Source organism: Bos indicus x Bos taurus, chromosome 8, assembly GCF_003369695.1.
Source record: "Bos indicus x Bos taurus breed Angus x Brahman F1 hybrid chromosome 8, Bos_hybrid_MaternalHap_v2.0, whole genome shotgun sequence".
In the NCBI taxonomy this organism is placed as follows: domain Eukaryota; kingdom Metazoa; phylum Chordata; class Mammalia; order Artiodactyla; family Bovidae; genus Bos; species Bos indicus x Bos taurus.
The window spans coordinates 99857322-99875860 of record NC_040083.1 but is presented as its reverse complement, the minus strand read 5'-3'; the positions used below and the strand labels follow the sequence as shown (position 1 = coordinate 99875860).

The 18539-nt window shown below is 40.0% G+C and overlaps 1 protein-coding gene across 1 annotated transcript; it reads left to right on the top strand.

Annotated features, from left to right (window-relative positions):
- Nucleotides 1–1223: 1223 nt before the first annotated feature.
- On the top strand, nucleotides 1224–12393 carry LOC113897507 (thioredoxin domain-containing protein 8-like). Its single transcript, XM_027550237.1, has 3 exons — nucleotides 1224–1324; nucleotides 8487–8546; nucleotides 12271–12393. The coding sequence occupies exons 2-3, from the start codon at nucleotides 8490–8492 to the stop codon at nucleotides 12391–12393; spliced, it is 180 nt and encodes a 59-aa protein (XP_027406038.1). The 5' UTR covers nucleotides 1224–1324; nucleotides 8487–8489.
- Nucleotides 12394–18539: the final 6146 nt, after the last annotated feature.

Genomic DNA, 18539 nt, shown 5'->3' with positions numbered 1-18539 from the left:
ATCTGTGAAATGGGGATAATAATGATAATACTGCATAGGGTGGTTGTAAAGATTAAGGAAGAGAATACCAGCCACAGAGTAAATTAGGTACTATTATTGCAATTCCAGTGAGAAAAGGAAAAATAAATCCTTAACAGAACACTGTGTACTAGCAGATTATTCATCTAGTCAACTAAATGCTCCCTGAGTACTTACCATGTGCCACTTAGGGGCCATGAAGGCACTGAAGTGAATCAGGACTGGGCTCTGTGGGGGACTTGTTGGAAAGTCGTGAATGAAATAAGTACTGTAGGACATTGTTCACAAAGCAGTCAAGCATAGATACCATGACATGAGGTCCCAGAAGGGAAGTCTTACTTTATTTAGATGATACAGATAGCTGATAGAAAATTCACTTAAGACATTCAGCAAGAAGCATGTCTTATCCTTAAATGTATGGTTTTAACTATAGCTTTAATAATGATCAGCCTCCCCCCCCAAAAAAAAAAAAAACAAAAAATGATTAAAGGTGCTGAATTAGCTTCTATTTAGATTTCTCTGTTAATGCATATTTAGGTCCTTGTTTTAAAAAATTATATGTAGATATCCACCTTGAACACCCATTCATCCTCACCCTCTACCCCTCATCTCTCATTGACCAGTCTCAGTCTCTTGCCAGAGGTATCCAGCCATTATCAACCATCATTACCAATCCATCTGGTAAATAGAATCCTAAAGTTTTTGTGGGGTTGCAAAGAGTTGGACACGACTGAGTGACTGAACTGAACTGAACTGAAAGTTTTTGGCACCCCACTCCAGTACTTTTGGCTAGAAAATCCCATGGACAGAGGAGCCTGGTGGGCTGCAGTCCATGGGGTCGCGAAGAGTCGGACACGACTGAGCGACTTCACTCACTTTTCACTTTCATGCATTGGAGAAGGAAATGGCAACCCACTCCAGTGTTCTTGCCTGGAGAATCCCAGGGACGGAGAAGCCTGGTGGGCTGCCGTCTATGGGTTCGCACAGAGTCAGACTCGACTGAAGCGACTTAGCAGCAGTAGCAGCAGCATGTATACTTAGGAAGATAAATATATATATGCCCTCAGGGACATTTAGGAAAGATTGGGTTCCCTGGAGAACAATGGGGTGGGCACCATAACTATGCTGTCATTTTGTGCCTTGCATGACTATATGAGATTCAGTGACTGTACACATTTCCTCATTTATGTTCTGGTCTCAGGATGAATTAAAAGCATTTTTGAAAGCTGCTGGAAACAAACTCGTGGTAATTGAATTCTCAGCAAAATGGTGTGGGCCTTGCAAAAGGATTTATCCTGTTTTTCATGTAAGTATCATCAGCGTCTATTTCACAGTTTTTTAGAAGGAATTTAAAGTCCTCGAATACTTTTCCCAATAAATCTTAAAAGTTTGGCAGTTACGAGCCATTATGGGGTGATAGTTTTTCCCCCACTTAGTGCCCACTTCCTTATTACTATTGTTATTTTAATCTTTAAAATGTTATTGATGGATAGTTGATTTACAGTGTTGTGTTAGTTTCAAGCATACGGCACAGTGATTCACTTAGATGGATAGATAGGGGTATAGAGACAGAGATATTTTTTTCATATTCTTTTTTCTTATAAGTTATTATAAAATATTGACTATAGTTCCCTGGTCCTTGTTGGTTATTTGTTTTATGTATATCAGTGTGTATGTGTTAATCCCAATAAATAATCCCAACACAAACTTCCTAATTTATCCCTCCCCCTCCTTTCTTTGTTAGTAAGCATAAGTTTGTTTTAAAATAATTGTACTACCCAAGGCAATCTACAGACTCAATGCAGTCCTCATCAAATTGCCAATGGCTTTCTTCACAGAGCTAGAAAAAAATTTTTTTAATTTGCATGGAAACAAAGCAAATAGCAATCTTGAGAAAGAAAATTGGAGTTGGAAGAATCAGGCTTCCTGACTTCAGACTATACTACAAAGCTACAGTAATCAAAACAGCATGGTACTGGCACAAAAGCAAACATGTAGATCAATGGGACAGGATAGAAAGCCAAAAATAAACCCACATACCTATGATCAATTTATGAAGATCAGTTTATCAAGAGGCAAGACTATAAATGGAGAAGAGACTGTACAGTCTCTTCAGTAAGTGGTGCTCAGAAAACTGGACAGCTAGATGTAAAAGAATGAAATTATAGCATTCACTAGCACCATATAAAAATGGTATTAAAATAATAATCTAAATGGATTAAAGATCTAAATGTAAAACCAAATACCATAAAGGAAAATATAGGCAGAACACTCTTTGACATAAATTGCAACAATATCTTTTTAGATCCATCTTCTAAAGTAATGAAAATAAAAACAAAAATAAACAAATGGGACCTGATTACACTTAAAATCTTCTGCATGGAATCATAGTTTTTTTTGGAAGTGTCCTGCTTAACCTGAAGATAATTTAGTGAGATCTAATTAGATCATTAGTACACACACCAGATCAATACTGTTTATTTGTGGATAATTCTACAAGGATCATCAAAATGTGCGAAAGAGTACAGTTGTATAAAGGAATGGATTATTCATAATAATGACATTTTACCAAAGTTCTAGAGTTCAGAACTTCCAAATATTGGAATAGATTACAGATGAACATGGTATTTTTTAAACTATAATAAAAAAGAGTAAACTACCCCCAATCTTTCAACCCCATTATCAGAAGAAATCCTATGTCTTACTTATTCCTTTCATATCTGAGCTCCTTTATAAAATTTCTTTGTAAAATATTCCACTTAATTGTAATCATATGTTTATATTCAGGTCTTTTTCCATCTACACATTGGTTTATATTTTTATCAACTCTCCAGATTATACTTTCCATGTCCATACAGTGTTTCATCTAGTTAATTTTTCTGTTACCCCATTTAAGTGTTTACACCATTTGGTGGGGGGAGTGTACAACATGCTGCAGAAAGAAACTCAGGACATTTTCTTTTCATTTCTCCTTCTGCACAGAAGTTTCACATTTATGGTCCATTTTGTGCAATTTCCTACTTCAGTTATAAAGTTCAGATTTCTCTACACAACCGAAAATATATTATTTCTCAGCAGGGTTTCTAACATTTCAATTTTTTGACTTAAACTCTTAAATCTACTTGAATTCATTCTAACCAGTCATAAACTTTGATATTTAAAAGAAACATATTCAGATAACGAAATTCGCTACATGACATCAGTTCAGTTCAGTCATGTCCAACTCTTTGTGACCCCATGGACTGGAGCACGCCAGGTTTCCCTGTCCATCACCAAATCCTGGAGCTTACTCAAACTCATGTCTATTGAGTCAGTGATGCCATCCTACCACCTCATCCTCCGTCATCCCCTTCTCCCTCCACCTTCAATCTTTCCAGCATCAGGGTCTTTTCCAGTGAATCAGTTCTTCACATCAGGTGGCTGAAGTATTGGAGTTTCCGCTTCAACATCAGTCCTTCCAATGAATATTCAGAATTGATTTCCTTTAGGATTGGCTGGTTAGATCTTCTTGCAATCCAAGGGACTCTCAAGAGTCTTCTCCAACACCACAGTTCAAAAGCCTGCACGTAGCAACAAAGACCCAGAGCAGCCAAAATTAATTAATGAAAAAAAAAAAAAAGCTGAATCAGTTCTTTGGCGCTCAGCTTTCTTTATACTCCAACTCTCACATCCATACATGACTACTGGAAAAACCATAGCCTTGACTAGATGGACCTTTGTTGACAAAGTAATGTCTCTGCTTTTTACTATGCTGTCTAGGTTGGTCATAGCTTTTTTTCCAGGTAACAAGTGTCTTTTAATTTCATGGCTGCAGTCACCATCTGCAGTGATTTTGGAGCCCAAGAAAATAAAGTCAGCCACTGTTTCCATTGTTTCCCCTTCTGTTTGCCATGAAGTGATGGGACCAACTGCCATGATCTTAGTTTTCTGAATGTTGAGTTTTAAGCCAACTTTTTCACTCTCCTCTTTCTGGCTCTTTAGTTCTTCGCTTTCTGCCATAAGGGTGGTATCATCTGTATATCTGAGGTTATTGATACTTCTCTGGGCAATCTTGATTCCAGCTTGTGCTTCATCCAGCCCAGTATTTCACATGATATATATAAGTTAAATAAGCAGAGTGACAATGTACAGCCTTGATGTACTCCTTTCCCAATTTGGAACCAGTCTGTTGTTCCGTGTCCAGTTCTAACTGTTGCTTCTTGACCTGCGTACAGGTTTCTCAGCAGGCAGGTCAGGTGGTCTGGTATTCCCATCTCTTTCAGAATTGTCCACAGTTTATTGTGATCCACACAGTCAAAGGCTTTGGCATAGTCAATAAAACAGAAATAGATGTTTTGCTGGAACTCTCTTGCTTTTTCCATGATCCAGCAGATGTTGGCAGTTTGATCTCTGGTTCCTCTGCCTTTTCTAAATCCATCTTGAACATCTGGAAGTTCACAGTTCACATATCAACATCTATTTTGTGCCTGAAATTATTGGAATATCTACAGCACATATTTTAATATCTGGCAGGCCTCTCTATTCAGACACTTAAAACTTAAGGGTCTCCAATGTTTAGCTTTAGGAGTATAAATATCCTCACCTGCCACAAAGTCAAAGCTGATCAGATTTTATTTCCCAACAGGCATTTTAGGCTCAGGCTTAGTAACCCCTTCTTCCCTTCATACCTTTAGGCCCTGAGAATGGCTGGGGTTGTGTCCAGGCTCTCACAGCTCCTCCACACCCATCCTTAACTTTACAGTTATTTATAGTTAGCCCTTTAGTGATAAACTTCCCTAAATTATCCTAACTTGAATGTGCTGTTTTCTGTTGGAATCCAGACTAATGTACACACAGTTTAGTTTAGTTTAGTTTTTTTTAATTTGGGTGTATCCACACTCTGAAATACTATTCAGATGATAAAAAGAGTCAAGTAGACCCATACATAATGATGAAATTCTCTCCAAGACAACATAGAATTAAGTAAAAAGAGAACAATATAGGAAAATTTATGGATATAGTACCATTTATGTAAAGCAGAGATAAATATCCATATATATATATACACACCAGGGCTCCCTGGTCGCTCAGACAGTAAAGAATTTGCCTGCAATATGGAAGACCTGGGTTCAATCCCTAGGTTGGGAAGATCCCCTGGAGAAGAGCACAGCAAACCACTCCAGTATTCTTGCGTGGAGAATCCCATGGACAGAGGAGCCTGGAGGGCTACAGTCCATGGGGTCACGAATGAGCGACTAAGCATGCAGACTGTATCTGTGTGTGTATATATCAGTATGTATGTAGACAAAGAGGAGCAGAAGATGCATAGCAAACGGTTTTTTTTCTGTGAAAGGGAGTGAAAATTGGAGTAGGGTTGAGAATAGGGAAATTTCATATTTTGCTTTATTTTTCTTGTGATGTTTGAACTTTTACAAGAGAATGTATTTATGTATTCTGTGTCATTTTTTTAAAACCCATAGTACCTAATGGATTTGGAGAAAAGGCTTTTATTACTCTAGGGTACTGTATCAGTCAGAGCTCAAAAACTGGAAACAGGAACCAAATTAGATAGAAAAAAACTTTAATACAAGGAATTAAATGCTCATAAAATCATTATAAGGCTGGATGAATGGGCTCCAGACTGAAACCCCAAGAATGACTCAAGTGCACCACAGACCCATTTGAGGGGATCCTAACTTTGCCATAATGAGATATGAGAGGAGATGAGAGGCCACTACTGGGAGAAAACAACAACAATAGCAGTTGGGGAGTCAGAACCAGAATCTGGAAGCTGGTGCTGGGGCACTGGATCCTTTAGATCCAGCAGCATGGAGGTAGCATGATCTTGCTCTCCAGCAGGAACATCCAAAGACAAAAAGAAAGTAGCTCCGTCTCACTTCTGCCTTCCCAGTCTTACCTGCATGAGTCTCATTGGTGAAACCAGTTTGCATCCAGAACTCTAGCTGCAAGGGAATCCGAGGAATCTTTCCCTTTTCCCTTTTCCAGGCTCTGCAGGAAGGTGGAATGGAAGTGAGCTGACAACACCGTTACTCTAGGTGGGGAAGAATCCAAGATATTTTCAAATACACAAAAACTGAAAGTTGACCACCCACAGTCTCTACTAAAGGATGTCTGGTAATAAGAAAAAGTAAATCATAACTGAAAGTGGTTTTTAAGAAGTGATTTAAAGCTTTTAAGTCTTAAGTGAATTCCATGGACCCATTTGATCTGGGCCTTGAGGACTGAAAGCAAGGGCCAGCAACCTTGTCTGTAGAGGTTAAAGACAGTCAATATTTTCAGGTTTATGGGCTGTATGGTCTATAGTATATATACTCAGCTTTGGTGTTGTAGCACAAAAGCAGGCAATGGCAATATGCAAATGAATGGGCAAACGTGTTCCACTAAAATTTTGTTCATGAGACCATATGGAGTCCTGGATTTGGTGTATAGGGTAAAGATTGCTGACTCTGGGCTAAGAGAATCACCAGGCATAGATCCCCAAACAGAGCATTTTTGAGAAAAGGGAGATTATAAATTTGTTGAGAAATTGTATGGTTTGATCATGAGAAGGCATGTACTCTGTGAGGCTCGTTTTCAGTTTATACAGTGGAAGTGGCAACCCATGAGCCTTGAAAGAAAGCTGAGCCCAGAGGGGAAAGACCCTTGTGTTATAGCTTAATGAGCTGCTGTAGAGTCATAACGAAGAAGCCAATGGCGCACCACTCCAGTACTCTCGCCTGGCAAATCCCACGGACGGAGGAGCCTGGCAGGCTGCAGCACATGGGGTCGAAAAGAGTCAGACACGACTGAGCGACTGCACTTTCACTTTCCACTTTCATGCATTGGAGAAGGAAATGGCAACCCACTCCAGTATTCTTGCCTGGAGAATCTCAGGGACGGCAGAGCCTGGTGGGCTGTCGTCTATGGGGTCGCACAGAGTCGGACACCACTGAAGCGATTTAGCAGCAGCAGCAGAGTCATAAAGAATGTTAAGGGTTTTGCAATGATCAGCTGTGAATTTGGGGGAAATACTTTTGGCAGTTTGTATAAGAATGGGCTAGAAAGGCTGAGGCAGGTAATCCAAGTTTAACAACAATGTCAGTGATGGATTTATCAGAACTAGGGTGGTGGTTTGGGGAGAAAAAGGAAAGATCAAATTCAGGAGACAGTTTAGAGTGAAGATCAACAGAATAGGTGACTAGATGTAACAGATTGTAAGGGAGGAAGAATAGAGCAGAAGGAGGAGTTTTTGTTGAGGTCAGAGGATGGTCTGTTGTGGATGGTATGGCATAGAGAGGGAAGGAAGTGTTCATAAGGGACACCAGTCAGTCTAGCAAGAAACCCACATCTGTACCAGGTCTTCTGGCTACTACTCAGTACAAAAATGACAACCCTATCCATTTCCTGTCAGACTTGGGAAACTCTGAAAACTTCATCAATAGAACCTGACTCTGGAATCAGATGTCCATATCTGTCCAATCCATTTCCCTACCTGACTGCTACCAGGGAACATCCACATATCTTAAACTTGAAAAGCACAAGTCAGTTTCCCCAGAGTTCCTGGGCATCACCATCTTCCTGCCAGGCATGGAGATGCTGCCAATCAAAATCAGCATCTATTTTTTAATCTGAAAAGTACTGTAAAATACCAAAGGCCTTCATGTTTATCATCCAAGAATTTCCCCCTAATTTCCCCATCTTGATGAACCACTGAAGAAAGAACTCCCACTTAGGGCACATTCTATGGACATACAACTGGAGAGAATCCCTTCAACAGAGCTCTGCACCTACCGTCCACCTAATCAGTTCATGTCATGCTGCTTCCTGCCTGTCCGTGGGTGCAGCCCCCAGTGACAGCTCTGTCTGCTGTTACCTCCACTTGGTCATGCTCCGGAGACCTCACACCACCGTGGAAGAGAGGTTTCATTTGAAACAGCTCGATGGGAATGCTTGAGATAGGATGTAATGCAAACAAATCAATATCCCATTAAGTACCTTTACAGAATAAGCACAGCTGTCTGGAAAAAAAGAATATCCCAGGAGCTGACATTTACAGGCTGCTTCTGCATCCATTACCGTACGCCCATTATACCACCACCATTATCTCCACCACTGTCAAAGATGCTTCCAGAACGTCTGGAACAGAAGCAGAGAAGAGTTGTTTTTCCCTATTCCCATTTTCCATTTTCCTGCAAATGCTTCCCATTGGCAGAACCTAACAGGAAGACAACTGGCAGAGTATTCTGGGAAATCTAGTTTTGATACATAACACAGACTTTAGACTCTGGTTCTGCCATTGATCTTTGCTTGACTTTGGCAACACCCAGCCCTTGACTTCTGTCCTTAAGATTCTAGGCAGTAGTGCCAGGATGATGCTTAGCTCTCTTTTCTCAGCTCTTTTATTTGGTTCTTGCTCTTGCTAAAAGACACTGCTAGTGTGTGATTTAATCTTAACATTAAGCTAATGGGAAATTTTTATTCTTTTGAAGGCAATGTCTGTGCAATACCGAAGCGTCATGTTTGCTAATGTGGATGTGGACAATGCTCGGGTAAGAATCTTAAATCCCTCCTTGTAGATTCGTAAAATCCAGTGTGATGTTGAAATGCTGTCTCAGTGATTATACAAGCAGTTTAAAGTGTAATGAAGCAGTAAATGCCTTCATAAGGTTCTTGTATGTTTTGTATTCTTTAAAAGACAATAAATATGTGGCTCTCCTGCTGTGTGCCCTTCTCCCACACTATGGTAGAATTCACTGATCAGTCCAGTGTTTTTCATCAATTTCTCTTGACTCTGCCCCACAGTCCTACCCAACAGAGTTGCTCTAGACAGACAATACCAGTTGGTTAGGGTTGGGCTCAAAGTGAAAAATGATTTTCACCCCTGTTGTTGTTCTTCAGTTGCTAAGCTGTGTCTGACTCTTTGTGACCCCATGGACTGCAGCACACCAGGCTCCTCTATCCTTCACTATCTCCTGGAGTTTGCTCAAATTCATGTCCATTGAGTTGGTGATGCTATCTAACCATCTCATGCTCTGCTGCCCTCTTCTCCTTTTGCCTTCAATCTTTCTGAGCATCAGGGTATTTTCCACTGAATCCGCTCTTTGCATTAGGTGGCCAAAGTATTCAAGCTTCAGCATCAGCCTTTCCGATGAATACTAAAAGGGTTGACTTCTTTTAGGATTGACTAGTTTGATCTCCCTGCTATGCAAGAGACTCTCAAGAGTCTTCTCCAGCACCACAGTTTGAAAGTGTCCATTCTTCAGCGTTTAGCCTTCTTTATGGTCCAGCTCTCACATCTGTATATGACGATTGGAATAACCATGTGTGGCTAGTTGCTCAGTCATGTCTGACTCTTTGCGGCTCCACAGACTGTAGCCTACTAGGCTCCTCTGTCCATAGAGATTCTCTAGGCAAGAATGCTGGAGTGCGTTGCCATGCCCTCCTCCAGGCAATCTTTCCAAGCCAGGGATTGAACCCACATCTCCCACACTACAGGCAGATTCTCTACCATCTGATCCACCAGGGAAGCCCAAGAATACTGGAGTGGGTAGCCTATCAGTTCTCTAGGGGAAAGTTCCTGACCCAGGAATCGAACCAGGGTCTCCTGCATTGCAGGAGGATTCTTTACAAGCTGAGCTACCCGGGAGGCCCAGGCCTTTGTCAGTAAAGTGATGCTTCTCTTTTTAATATGCTGTCTAGGTTTGTCATAGCTTTCATTCCAAGGACGAAGCATCTTTTAATTTCACCCCTGTAATAGATTATTAATAAATTTCTAAAATCCAATTCTGTGCGTTACAGACATTTTTACGTACCTTGCTTTCCCCTTTCTATAGCTTATGCTTTTTGTGGAGTTCTGTTTGTGTGTGTGTGTGGACTTTTTTAAGCATCACAGGGAATTCCAGGAAACCTTTCCCTTTTTTCTCTAGAGTCTTTCTTCCTCATCCCAGCCCCACCCCCACCGCCAAATAATCAGCCTCATGTTTTCAATCAACATGTGGTTATTAATACATACAATGTGTCTAAAAACTTATTCTTCCTAGTATTTGTTATTTTAAAATGAAGAAAAATAGCAGTAATAAGTGGCCTGTGCATACATTGGATTGAATTTAAGCTTTATAATTAAACAATCTATTATTTACCCTTTCTGCCCTTAACAGTTTTGTGACCACTTATCTGTTAACTTCTATAAATGTCAGTTTCTCTATATGTAAAACAAAGTAATAATATTTAACAGAATATGAAAAAACATTATGGCATTATACCCAGAATGTAATAAAAGTTCCATTTTTCTATTTCCCTCAAAGTGTGACAGTGTTTAATTGTCCTTTACGCTGAATTGTGTGCCGTGCATTCAGAATAAACCGCTAGGATTATTATCTGTCAGATATTCAAAGACTTGTGCAGCTATCAGTACAATCAACTTTAGAAGGTATTTACAACTCCAAAAAGAAATATGCCCTCGTTAGTAGTCACCCCCTAGTTCCCTGTATCCAGCACCTCAGCCCTAGGTAACTGCTAGTCTACCTTGTCTGTAGACTTGCTTATTCTGGCCATTTCTTATAAATGGAATTATAGAAAATGTGGTCTTTTGTGACTGGCTTCTCTCACTTAACATAAGTTTGCAAGATTCATCCATGATGTAGCATGTATCAGTCTTCCATTCCCTTTTATTGCTGAATAATTTACTACCTCTTTTTTATCCATTCATTCTTTTATGGACATTTGGTTTGTTTGCAACTTTTGGGTATTATGACTAATACTGGCATAAACATTTAAGCATATATTTTCATTTCTCTTGGCTATATATCTAGGAGTGGGATTATTGGGTCATATGATAACTCTATATTTAACTTATTGAGGAATTTATAAATTATCATACAAAGTACTGTACGACTTTACATTCCCACCAACAATGTAAGAGGTTTCTTATTTCTCCATATCCTCAGCAGCATTAGTTCCTGTTCACTTTTTGATTTTTATAGCTCTTTGTTTCTCAAGGTGAGACAAAATGCAGTTTTCTTTTCTAATAATGTATTCATTGTTGTCATTACTGTGGTCATGAAAATTATAATTTAGTGTGTGTTGGGAGTAGGGGTGGGCAGTAGGGGAAAGATTTGTTTTGATCCTGTGGGCAGCCATGAAATTAAAAGACGCTTGTTCCTTGGAAGAAAAGTTATGACCAACCTAGACAGCATATTAAAAAGCAGAGATGTTACTTTGCTAACAAAGGTCCATCTACTCAAGGCTATGGTTTTTCCAGTAGTCATGTATAGATGTGAGAGTTGGACTATAAAGAAAGCTGAGTGCCAAAGAATTGATGCTTTTGAACTGTGGTGTTGGAGAAGACTCTTGAGAGTCCCTTGGACTGCAAGGAGATCCAACCAGTCCATCCTAAAGGAGATCAGTCCTGAATATTCATTGGAAGGACTGATGCTGAAGCTGAAACTCCAATACTTTGGCTACCCGATGTGAAGAACTGACTCATTTGAAAAGACCCTGATGCTGGGAAAGATTGAAGGCAGGAGGAGAAGGGGATGACAGAGGATGCGATGGTTGGATGGCATCACCAACTCAATGGACATGAGTTTGAATAAACTCCGGGAGTTGACAGTGGACAGGGAGACCTGGTGTGCTGCAGTCCGTGGGGTCACAAAGGGCAACTGAGCGGCTGAACTGAACTGTGGGTGGCTAACTTTCGCTTGACTCTTAAACAAGATAAACAAAAAAGTGATACTTGAAATCAGATTGTAATGGATTAGAACAGTTGGGATTCTGATATATTTTCTTATCTCATGGCTACAAAATCTTTTACAGAAATGGGCAGTGAAAAGGTGTAAGGCATATAAGAAAGAAACACATAAGCCTTAAAATGCATGATATACCACTCCATGTCTAAGTGTGAGTTGTAAAGAGACCTTTACTCATTCTTACTTCTTTGCAATATACTCTTTCCATATTGGGCTCTGCTGGGGCCTTCTGCAGTCTTTCACAAGCTCTTTTAAATAGAGCTCATTTCGTTCCTCAGTCCTTCTGCTTTGGCTCCTAGAGCCCATCAGTGAGAAAGCTCAGGAATGCTGGAAACAGTCACTTTATGTTTTAAGATTCCTGGAGGCTTTGAGGATATGTTAGGAAAGTTCTTGGCAAGAGAATGTGTAAAGTATCAGCAATCCCCGGGCTCTCAGACATGCCTCCTGAGATGTCACCAAGTACCATTCTTGGTCCAAAAAGAGGATATGAAAATGATGACTTCATTCCATTTCTTTTCTTTTCTAGGAGTTGGCCCAAACTTACCACATCAAAGCAGTACCCACATTTCAGTTGTTCAAGCAAACCAAGAAGGTATGTTTCTATTGTAGCTGGCAGGTTGAAATAGATCATAAAGCCATCAGAGTCTAAAAAAGGCCTGAGGTATCCTCGATGGATGAAACAACTGTACTTATTTTTATAGCAATGCAATTCTTAGTTTCTTTGCACTTACATATTGGCAAGGAGTTAAAAAAAAGGGGGGATGAACTGTGAGAAATCTCCCATTCAGACCATTTGAAGTGTCCAAATCTATACGAAATACCCCACTCTTACCTCTCTCTGGGGGCATGACCATTAAAAAATAACCTTACAACAAAAGACATGGTGAAATTCTAGCACAAATATATACACATTTTTAACAACACTTGAGTGAATGTCAATCAAAAGCAATCACAAGGTAATATGGCCTACTGGTTGACCAGGCAGGGTCTGGATTCAGATTTCTGTGGTTCAAAAACCAGTTCTTCCATTTCCTAGCAGTTTACTTACTAAGCTCTTGGTATCTTAGTTTCTCTATCTGTAAAAACATGAATCATAGCAAGTTTCCCCTTCCCTTATAGGATTGTTTTGAAAATGAAGTGAATTAACACAACTAAACTTTTTAGGCCCTTCCTGACCCACGGATATGTTATGTTAGTTGTTATCTTGAAGATATTAATGGAATGAAGTGTCTCAAATACTTTGTGTTATGAAACTAGTAATAGTGTATATGACTGGGAGCACGGACACCTGTGTGTACCTTATGAAAGGTGATTTTGCAACATACTTAAGAGGAATAAACTGTTCATTCCCTTTCATACACCATCCAATTTGGGGGAACTTTTGCCGATGAAAATACCTCATGGAAAAATAAACATCTAAGTGCATGGTAATTGTAGCATTATTTCTAACAAAATATGGAAGCAATGTAAATGACTTTTTTTAGTCAAGTGGCTAAGTGATTTATGATACGTCTTGTCTATGTGTGTGCTGAGTTGCTTCAGTCATGTCTGATTCTTTGCGGCCCTGTGGAGTGTAGTCTGCCAGGCTCCTCCGTCCATGGGATTCTCCAGGCAAGAAACTGGAGTGGGTTGCCGTGCCCTTCTCCAGGGGATCTTCCTGACCCAGGGATCAAACACGCACATCTAACGTCTCCTGCATTGGCAAGCAGGTTCTTTGCCACTAGGACTACCTGGGAAGCCCATCTAGTCTATGAAAGAGTATACAACTAAAAAGAGTTGTGAATAGAAAAGAAGCAGACTCCCAGATAGAGAAAACAAATTAGTGGTTACGGGTAGGAGTGCAATATAGGGGCAGAGGAGTGGGAGGCACAAACTGTTGGGTGTGACAGGCTCAAGGATGTATTGTACAACATGGCGAATATGGCCAATATTTTATAATAGCTATAAATGGAAAGCAACCTTTCAAAATTATAAAAATGTTTTAGAATTTTTGAAATGCATTAAAAAGATTCAATAAAATAAAAAGAGTTATAAGGAATATATATAAAGTAAAAAATTTCATACTTTACTTTTTTAAAAATTATGTCTACAGTATAAAGAATGAGATCATTTGATATGCTAGCTGTAGAATTTTATTTTCAATTTCTGCTTGTCCATATGTGCTTGCTATAACATAATTGAGGCAATAGATTTAAATAGTTCTTCCCCCAAAAGATAACACTACCTGTTTCCTCTCTTGAGTTTTTACTTGAAAATTGAAACAGTTCAACACATGCCTTCTCAACTCCGCTTACCTACATTATCAAATTGTTTGTGTGTCATCTTTTATTATCTTCTCTTCTCTTCCATCTTAGAAATGAAGATGCTTCCTCCTTTGAAGTCAGTTCCATCTGTCTCTTGACCGCATCCCTCCCATCTGTGCCCTGCCTTTATCCATTAGTTATCCTGTTTCAAACCTGGTCATTGGACTCTGTTGTTTGCTACCCAGCTACCATTCTCCATTCCCTGTTAGCAGTTCTCTGATTTTCCTCCAGGAAACCAAGCCCTTTCTAGTCCTTAGTCCGTATACTTCCTTAGGGGTCCATCTCTAGGTGTAGACCAGTCAGTGAACTCCATCACCATCAGGAATGGGCCCTTCACTCCAGTCAAGCCAATCCAAACCCAACCAGAGCTAATTCCAGGATTTTGCTTAAGCAACTCGGTAAAAGTCTCTTATTTTGATTGCACTGAATTTGAACTTGGAAAGATATAGTGCTAAAGCTCCTATAGCTGGGTTGCCACCACAGGGAACCTAAAAATGAAGCTACCATACAGAGGAATGCAGAATCAGCCCAAGGAGTGCCCATGGCATTGATGGAACCCTGAATCTATGTATGTCTGAAGCCTGAACTACCCCCATAAATTCTTCAGTTATATAAACTTTGGGTTGCTTTTTCTGTCATTTGCAACCAAAACATTTCTAATGAATATGTCTGTTCTCTCAGACTATTCTCTTTTATTCATAATCTAACTCTTAAAAGAATTAGATGTATTCACCACTTCCAAGTCTCATTTTCCACTCATTCCCTCATTTACGGTCTTGAAAGTTACCAAGGATCTTCTTGCACCTAGTTTAAATTCCCGTTTCTCAATCCTAGTACCCCTTGCTTACACCAAAGTGCATTAACTGATCAGCTTCTATACCCTGGAAACTTCCTCTTCTTTTGGCTTTGATCCCTGATTCCTCCCCAGGTTTTCCTCTGGCTTCTTTATCTCCAGTTGTTCTCACATGTGTTTTCCAAGGCTCTATCTTTTTTCCATTCTACCTTTCTCCATTAATAATTTCATCTCCCAATTCTAATTCTAGCTATAAATATCTTTAACTGAAACAATAGCCTCAACTTCACACCAAAGCTCTTGTTTTCTTTTCCAAATAATTCCTTGCTCGATGTATGTTATCCTCTTATTTAAATTTTTATACCCCTCCTCTGCCGTTACCTACAGAATCAAGACTAGACCCTTGTATTCCAGTCTGAGTCGAATTTCTCCATGATTTTAACCCAGCCTATGTTCCCAAGCCCATTTTTTGTGTGACTCAGATCTTAACTTTGTACATTATTCTCATTCTCTTCCAATTACTTGGAGTTGTTCATGTCTGATTTGAAACCCCAGTGCCTAGGAGAATCCCCCCTCTATAGAAAACACACACTTTGTGTTTGATGGTGACTCAGTTGGTAAAGAATCCATCTGCAATGCAGGAGATCCAGGTCTGATCCCTGGGTTGGGAAGATCCCCTGGAGAAGGAAATGGTAACCCACTCCAGTACTCTTGCCTGGGAAATCCCATGGAGAGAAGAGCCTAGCGGGCTACAGTCCATAGGGTCACAACAGTCAGACACTACTTAGTAACTAAACCATCACCAATGAGTGAGCAAATGAATGAATGGGTGAACAAGTGAATCTTGCTGTCTTTCCCTGGATCCCCCCACCAGCTTTGTCTCCCTTCCTGATTTTATCCTTGTATTAATCAGACTCAGAGAAATTTTCTCTCCAGCTCAGAACAGCTTTCTGGTTTCCTTCTCTTTGCAGATGATATTGCTTGATGGCTGCTGCTACTCAACAGTTTTTTCCCTGTTTTATAAAAATAAAACTTTGGATTCTCAGTTGATTCTGTATTTAGGCTCTGGAGCAAATCCATAGCCATGCTTTTGAGGAAAGACTTGGTCCTGTTTGGTCTCAGTTCTACTGGAGGTAAAAGAGCCCTGCCCTAGGGGTGGACCAACCTCTTATCATCAAGTATTTCTTAACTGGTGTCTGTAGGGTGTGGATCCTTGTTGAATTAATGGAACAGGATACCTGTATTCTAGGGATCACTAAGGAGCTTCAATTTGAATTTTATGCTGATTAGCTAATGGAAAATAAAGTCAAATGACCCTGTCCATTAAGCTGATCTGCCTCCCTGTATTCTAACTGCAGAGTCATCCAGCAAGCCTTTGATTATCACATGGATATTTATCTCCCAAGAAATTTTCTTGAGACTAGAATTTCTTGTTGAATAGCACTAAATTAGCATGCTGATTATGGAGTTAATTTTTAAAACTTGGTATGTTATGTCATGATATCAAATGTTCAGATGCTAAGTCATGTCCGACTCTTTGCAACCTCATAAATTGCAGTATGCCAGACTTCCCTGTCCTTCTGCCACCCGCAGTTTGCTCAAACTCTTGTCCATTGAGTCAATGATGCCATCCAACCATCTCATCCTCTTTTGGCCCCCTTCTTCTCATGCCCTTGATCTTTTCCATCATCAGGATCTTTTCCAAGAGTCAGCTCTTCGCCTCAGGTGGCCAAAGTATTGGAGCTTCAGCTTCAGCATTAGTCCTTACAATGAATATTCAGGACTGATTTCCTTTAGGATTGGCTGGTTTGATCTTGCTGTCCAAGGGACTCTCAAGAGTCTTCTCCAGCACCACAATTCAAAAGCATCAATTCTTCGGTGCTCAGCCTTCTTCATGGTCCACCTCTCACATCGTACCTGACTACTGGAAAAGCCACAGCTTTGACTATATAGACTTTTATTGGCAAAGTGATATCTCTGCTTTTTAATATGCTATCTAGGTTTGTTACAGCTTTTCTTCCAAGGAGCAAGTGTCTTTTAATTTCATGGCTGCAGTCACTATCCACAGTGATTTTGGAGCCCAAGGAAATAAAATCTGCCACTGTTTCCATTTTATTCCCCATCTATTTGCCATGAAATGATGGGACCAAATGCCATGATCTTAGTTTTTTGAATGTTGGGTTTTCAGCCGGCTTTTTCACTCTCCTCTTTCACCTTTATCAAGAGGCTCTTTAGTTTCTCTTTACTTTCTGCCATATGGGTGGTGTCATCTGCATATCTGAGGTTGTTAATATTTCTCCCAGCAGTCTTGATTTCAGCTTGTGAGTCATCCAGCCCAGCATTTCACATGCTGTACTCTGCATATAAGTTAAATAAGCAGGGTGACAGTATACAGCCTTGACATACTCCTTTCCTGATTTTGAACCAGTCCATTGTTCCTTGTCCAGTTCTAGCTTGTTACTTCTTGACCTGCATACAGATTTCTCAGGAGACAGGTAGGGTATTCTGGCATTCCCATCTCTTTAAGAATTTTCCATAGTTTGTTGTGATCCATACAGTCAAAGGCTTTAGCATTGTCAATGAAGCAGAAGTAGATGTTTTTCTGGAATTCTCTTGCTTTTTCTGTGATCCAGTGGCTGTTGGCAACTTGATCTCTGGTTCTTCTGCCTTTTCTAAATCCAGCTTGTACATCTGGGTCATGGACTGTTGAGCCTGGCTTGGAGAATTTTGAGCATTACCTTGCTAGCATGTGAAATGAATGCAATTGTGCAGTAGTTTGAACATTCTTTGGCCTTGCCTTTCTTTGGGATTGGAATGAAAACTGATCTTTTCCAGTCCTGTGGCCACTGCTGAGTTTTCCAAATTTTTTTGTTTGTGTGTGTATGTAATCATATCTCCAGAAGGATTCATATCTGTAGCAATTGAGATATCATTTGAAAACCTGTGGAAAAGATTTGTAATGCTGGTTCCAACTGACAAAAAATGTCAATCTTCTGTGCAAAAGACAAAGGCATCAAAAAAAATGGGGTGGGAGAGATATATAGACACAGTATTATAAATCTTTTGGGCTTCCCCAATGATCCAGCTGGTAAAGAACCCACTTGCCAATACAGGAGATACAAGAGACTCAGGTTTGATTCCTGGGTCCGGAAGATCCCCTGGAGAAGGAATTGGCAACCTACTCCAGTATTCATGCCTGGAAAATTTGATAGACAGAGGAGCCTGGTGAGCTACAGTCCATGGGGTTGCAAGAGTCAGACACGACTTAGCGACTAAACCACCACAACCAGCACTGCCACCAGTGAATTTACCCCCACCTGTCAATAGGAAGGCTACCTGTAACATTCACCATTTTCCTGGGGTGGCGAAAAACTAAGTTCAGTTCTCTGAGACCACTTCCATAAATGTTCTCCTCTTTCTTCTGGCACGGCACAACTGAAAATTGACTTATTGAAGCAGTTAACTGCTACTTATCTAGTATTTTTAAAACCCCTAGAATTTAGCTGCTATGAAGAAATGTTATGAGAAATGTCTTTACATTTCTGGTAAAACATCTGGCAAAGAGCCACTGTCCATTAATGTCTTTTAAAATGTACACTGTATAAAAAACCTTATGGTAATTCCTCATAGGACTGAGAGTTAGGGGAATGTTTGCCTCCCTTGAAAATATGATCAGCTTCCTCTCATTAGACCAGAAGA